This window comes from Sinocyclocheilus rhinocerous, unplaced genomic scaffold, assembly GCF_001515625.1.
Source record: "Sinocyclocheilus rhinocerous isolate Xijiao unplaced genomic scaffold, SAMN03320098_v1.1 scaffold1028, whole genome shotgun sequence".
Taxonomy (NCBI): domain Eukaryota; kingdom Metazoa; phylum Chordata; class Actinopteri; order Cypriniformes; family Cyprinidae; genus Sinocyclocheilus; species Sinocyclocheilus rhinocerous.
In genome coordinates, this window is record NW_015662166.1 from 179,547 (window position 1) to 185,421 (window position 5,875).

At 36.3% G+C, this 5,875-nt stretch overlaps 1 protein-coding gene across 4 annotated transcripts in view; it reads left to right on the forward strand.

Annotated features, from left to right (window-relative positions):
• LOC107727723 (cyclin-dependent kinase 12-like) overlaps positions 1 to 5,875 on the forward strand; it is a 34,626-nt gene that overhangs the window by 18,519 nt on the left and 10,232 nt on the right. For 3 of the 4 annotated variants that reach the window (XM_016537678.1, XM_016537675.1, XM_016537676.1), the window contains 10 exons: positions 765 to 904; positions 1,261 to 1,431; positions 1,644 to 1,833; positions 2,925 to 2,981; positions 3,180 to 3,281; positions 3,376 to 3,453; positions 3,570 to 3,686; positions 4,407 to 4,482; positions 4,784 to 4,839; positions 5,075 to 5,295. In XM_016537678.1, coding sequence (XP_016393164.1) covers positions 765 to 904; positions 1,261 to 1,431; positions 1,644 to 1,833; positions 2,925 to 2,981; positions 3,180 to 3,281; positions 3,376 to 3,453; positions 3,570 to 3,686; positions 4,407 to 4,482; positions 4,784 to 4,839; positions 5,075 to 5,295 — 1,208 coding nt within the window. Of the gene's footprint in view, positions 1 to 764; positions 905 to 1,260; positions 1,432 to 1,643; positions 1,834 to 2,924; positions 2,982 to 3,179; positions 3,282 to 3,375; positions 3,454 to 3,569; positions 3,687 to 4,406; positions 4,483 to 4,783; positions 4,840 to 5,074; positions 5,303 to 5,875 lie in introns of all 4 variants that reach the window. The other variant, XM_016537677.1, reaches the window with a different exon arrangement.

A 5,875-nucleotide genomic window follows, 5' to 3' on the forward strand; every position in this document is an offset into this window, starting at 1 on the left:
AATTAATAACAGAATTTTCATTTTTGGGTGAACTAACCCTTTAAAGGATAAGTTCACTTCCAGAATGAAAATTCTGTCATTTACTCACCCTCCACTTGTTCCAAACCTGTATGAGTTTCTTATGTTGAACACAAAAGAAAATATTTTGAAAAATGTTAGTATCTGCATAGTTGATGTGCACCATTGACTTCCATAGTAGGAAAAAAAAATACTATGGAAGTCAATGGTGCCCATCAAATGTTTGAAAATATCTTCAAAATATCGTTTCCAGTAAATTTGACATTTGCACTGGAAAACAAGACAAAAATACTGAGGAAGCGCATTATTTTTTGGCTGTGTGATCAGAAGGTACAGTGACAGTTATTTCCATATTTTATTAGTTGTGAGCAGAGCTATTCAAGCCTTAAGCTTTTGTTTTTGCGAAGTGAATTAAAAAGCAATTGTATTTTAAAACGGAAGAAAAAAAGAGATTGTATTTTAAAACATTGAAGTGTTGCTAATTCAACACATTGTGCTCTTAGACATTTACATTTAGAGAACACACTTTTGATCAAATTAATGTGTCCTTGCTGAATAAAAGTATTAATGTCTCTTTTGAACCCAAGTTTGAATAGCATTGTATGTTTTTTATTGTCAAGAGTTGAGAGAAATCCTTAACACAGTTATTACTTTAGTCATGGGATGCTGGAATGCTTCATTAGTTTCTGGAAATGTGACTTGAAAAATGGCAAAGGTTTTCTCAAGTGTCTGTCAAATGTGTGCAGGATTTGCTGTCCTAGATATGGAGAGAGGAAGCAGACTCAAACTGACTGGGGCAAGCGCTGTGTGGACAAGTTTGACATCATCGGCATCATTGGAGAAGGAACCTACGGTCAGGTGTACAAGGCAAAGGACAAAGACACAGGTGTGTTGTTTAAATTGGATGAATACTAGTGTGGAAATGTCATAATGCGCTCCAAAATATTTGCGTGTTCCTTAAAATAGAAATCATTTTGTAACATGTCTTTACTTTTGGTCAGTTAAACCCATCCTTGCTGAATAAAAGTTTTAATTTCTTTAAAAAAAAAAATCTTACCCCAAACAGTCGAACGAGTTTGTTTTCTTTGCTTTAAATGCAGAATTATTTGCTCTTAATTAGAAAAGCTGTGCTTATCTGATCACTCTCAGTAATTGCACCGCTATTTTTGCCATTGTAAAAATCCATGTTTTTGAGAAGAGAAGACGTGTTGACAGCCTTCTGTAATGTTTTGGTGTCTAAAGGAGAGCTGGTGGCATTGAAGAAGGTGAGATTGGATAACGAAAAGGAGGGTTTCCCCATCACTGCTATCAGAGAGATCAAGATCCTGAGACAACTCAACCATCGCAGTGTTGTCAACATGAAAGAAATCGTCACTGATAAACAAGACGCACTTGACTTCAAAAAGGATAAAGGTCTGTTTAAATGCATTTGCATGTTTATATTTAGTTTTGTATTTAACGTGGAGTTTTCCCAGTGGTGAACACATTCTCCTCTTAGAGTTAGTGGCATATTTGTGGCCCACTCAGTTTTAGACTTCTCCTGAAACGCTTCATTTTCTGCCTGCACTCACTCATTTTCTAGGCCTACCTCTGTGTATTAACCTGTATGTATTTTTGTGCACTAGGTGCATTTTACCTGGTGTTTGAGTACATGGACCATGACCTGATGGGGCTGCTGGAATCAGGACTGGTGTCTTTCTCCCATGAGCATGTGCAGAGCTTCATGCGTCAGCTGATGGAGGGATTAGATTATTGCCACAAGAAGAACTTTCTGCACCGAGACATCAAGTGCTCCAATATCCTGCTAAATAACAGGTACCAGTTTGTGTTTTGAAATATTGCATGAAGTTGGTCTCTTATTAGTGTCATACAAATTTACATGATGTGTTCAGCTACACTGACGTTCAATTTTATTTAAGAAATTAATCATTTTATTTGGCAAGGATGCATTAAATTGATCAAAATTTAAAGTAGATGTTTATAATGTTACGAAAAATATTTATTTCAAATTGGCCTGTCACGATAACAACCTTTTGTTGTGCGATATGTTGCCCCAGAAATAATTGCGAAAAGCAATATTATTGTAATTTTAAAGACCATTTTATGCCACTGAATATATAATCATAATAACAGCATAATAATGCAAGAAGGCCATAATGGGCGATATATTGCGTCACCAAAAATTGAGGTCATGTACATATGTTGCGCGACAAGTCGATATATTGATTATTGCGACAGGCCTAATTTCAAATAAATGCTGCTCTTTTGAACTTTCTGTTCATCAAAGTATCCTGGAAAAAATTTATCATGGTTTCCACAAAAATATTAATCAGTAACCCTTTTTTAACAGTGATATCAGAATGATTTCTGAAGGATCATGTGACACTGTAGACTGGAGTAATGATGCTGAAAATTCAGCTTTGCAGGAATAAATTGCATTTTAAAATATATTCAAATAGAAAACCAGTATTTTAAATTCTAATAATATTTCGCAATATATTGCTGTTTTCTGTATTATTCATCAAATAAATGTAGTCTTGGTGAGGATAAGAGACTTCTTTCCAAAAACAGTAAAAAATCTTAGCAGCCATAGACTTTTGAATAGTATCATGCATATGATTTTTGCATTAATTTTACATTCTTAACTAACGTTGTGCTCTCTGAAATAAACACTGAAGCAGTGTATCAATACATTTTTCATACTTATTTTTTTTGTTTTTTTTACAGTGACGTTATGTACTGGCATTTACCCAATACTTGCAAATACCTGCATTTTGCGTTAAAATTATCAAATGTGGCTCAGTTTACAAAATAGTGTTAAATAATATATTATGCAAGATTTAGGGTTTTTGCAGATTGTGTTCCATCCGCCTTACTGTCTTTTTTTTTTCTTATTATTTTTACAGTGGTCAGATCAAACTTGCCGATTTTGGTTTGGCTCGTCTTTATAACTCTGAGGAAAGGTAAGTAAATGTTAGGCTTTCTCGACCTTTCTGTAGGTTGTGCTAAACAAGAATTTAGCTTGATCGAATTATGGGGCGCAAAAATTGACACCCCTCAGCTTTAAAGTTTCTGTAGACGACATGTGATTTCAGAAACAGTAAACATGATTGATATTGAAAAGCTTTGGTGTATAAGACTAACTTAATGGTCATTCCCAGTCGGCCGTACACTAATAAGGTGATCACGCTGTGGTACCGCCCACCTGAGCTGCTACTGGGGGAGGAGAGATACTCACCTGCTATTGATGTCTGGAGCTGCGGGTAAGACGTCCTGTCTGTTTCCCATCTACATTTACACCCCAGCTGCTGTTCATGTAATAATGTTGTTTGGGTTTCTTTTTGCTCTTGTGTAAAGGTGTATTTTGGGAGAACTCTTCACTAAGAAGCCAATTTTCCAGGCCAACCAAGAGCTTCTACAGCTTGAGCTGATCAGGTACGATTCTCACAATCTCTGAATGCACATGTGGTGTTGCTCTAATGCTGAAGGAGGGGAAAGGGCTTTGTGAAATGCTGTTACACTCCATCTGTTTTGTATTTTGTTTTGGTCAGTCGTTTGTGTGGTAGTCCGTGTCCTGCTGCTTGGCCAGATGTAATTAAGCTGCCGTACTTTAATACCATGAGACCCAAGAAACCGTACAGACGACGCTTACGGGAGGAATTCGCTTTGTAAGTTCAGCCTGATTTTTGAAACTCTTCCATCATTCTCTGACAGATTTGAATCTTTGTTAAAAGAAGTCTCTCACTATGAGACTGCATTTATTTCATCACAAATACAGTAAAAATAATAAGATTGTGAAATGTTGTTGCAATTTAAAATGACTGTTTTCTATTTGAATATATTTGAAAATGTATTTTATTCCTGTGATGCAAAGCTGAATTTTCAGCATCATTACTCCAGTCTTCAGTGTCACATGATCCTTCAGAAATTATTCTAATATGCTGATTTACTGCTCAAGAAACATTTTTATTATCAATATTGAAATAGTTGTGCTGATTAATATTTTTATGGAAACATGATACTTTTAACTTTTGCTTAAAGTTTGAAAAAACAGCATTTATTTGAAATTAAGATCTTTTGTAACATTTATAAATGTCTTTACTGTCACTTTTGATATTCAATGCATCTTTCCTGAGCAAACTTATTAATTAAAAAAAAATCTTACCCCAAACTTTTGCACTGTAAAAAAAAAAAAGAAAAAAAGATGATTGTTCATGGTTGTTTTGCCATAGTTATGCTCCTGAATATTAATGATGCAGTGTAAGTCACTTTGGATAAAAGCATCTGCCAAATGCATAAATGCATTTATCTTTTTAGTAGAGTTTACCGTTTTAGTCACAATATTTTTTACACAGTACTTCCTTTATAATCACAATGTCCGTCTATAGTCTGCCCACCTCTGCTCTTGACCTGCTGGACCACATGTTGACGCTGGACCCCTCGAGACGCTGCACGGCCGAACAGGCCCTAACTTTTGCACTGTAAAAAAAAAAAAAGAAAAAAAGATGATTGTTCATGGTTGTTTTGCCATAGTTATGCTCCTGAATATTAATGATGCAGTGTAAGTCACTTTGGATAAAAGCATCTGCCAAATGCATAAATGCATTTATCTTTTTAGTAGAGTTTACCGTTTTAGTCACAATATTTTTTACACAGTACTTCCTTTATAATCACAATGTCCGTCTATAGTCTGCCCACCTCTGCTCTTGACCTGCTGGACCACATGTTGACGCTGGACCCCTCGAGACGCTGCACGGCCGAACAGGCCCTCGCCAGCCAGTTTCTGTGTGATGTGGAGCCCAACAAGATGCCGCCACCTGAGTCAGTGGACACACAAACATCTTATGTGATTTAAATCGTATTGTATGGTGTTAATGAAACTACATTTGTGGAACGAGTGGTAAAGTCACACCACATTTTGTAATTGAGTTTTAAATGTAGCTGCAATTAAATGTTGTTAGACTATATAATGAAATTTAACTCCATATTAATGACTAGCTGATTATATGGCTGTTTATACTAGTAAATATACATTCGTAATATTTTTTCTTTTTAGTTTGCCTCATTGGCAAGACTGTCATGAGCTCTGGAGCAAGAAGCGGCGGCGGCAGAGGCAAAGCGGAGTGCCTGAGGATTTCCCTGTTGCCAAAGTTCCCCGAAAGGAACCCGTAGGACCTTCAGGAGGAGAAAACAGCCGCCCGCTGCCGAGTCCACCACCCCCACCACCCTCATCTGCCCATCCTGCACCGGCAAACATCACAGCCAGTGAGTTGGAAGGTGGGCCATAACTTGACAGGAACACTTGGGTTCTGTTCACCTCAAAATCATAGGCAGGTAGTTAGAGGAACTAAACTATTCAGGTAAACGCAGATCTTCAGAAGCGGGGCAGAGTGACCGTTTGTTTAAACTGGTCCCCTTTAAGACTGGTTTTGTGCTCCAGGGTCACAAATGGATTGGATCTTTGGACCTAATAGAGGTGCTCGCCCTTATCTGTGCTTTTTAAACTGGCTGGATGTAAAATGAAATGCTGATGAATGTAACTTTTCCGCTTACGGAGTTAGAAATCCTTCTTTTAGCAATGCTGCATAAGTTTAAGTCCTGCCACGTTATCCCTATAAAAGTAAGTCTAGCATCAGCATTTATCATTTAAATTATTTAAATGCAAGGCTGTACTTTTTACATCGTATTTATTTGAAATCTATATTTTATACTTTTTATAAATTTTTGTACGTCTTTTTTTTTATTTATTTTTTTACATTTACATAATGTTCACTTACAGTGCACAGCATAAATGAGTACACCCTCTCTGAATAAATATAAAAGATGTATTTTCTTAATGATCACTAATATAATTCAT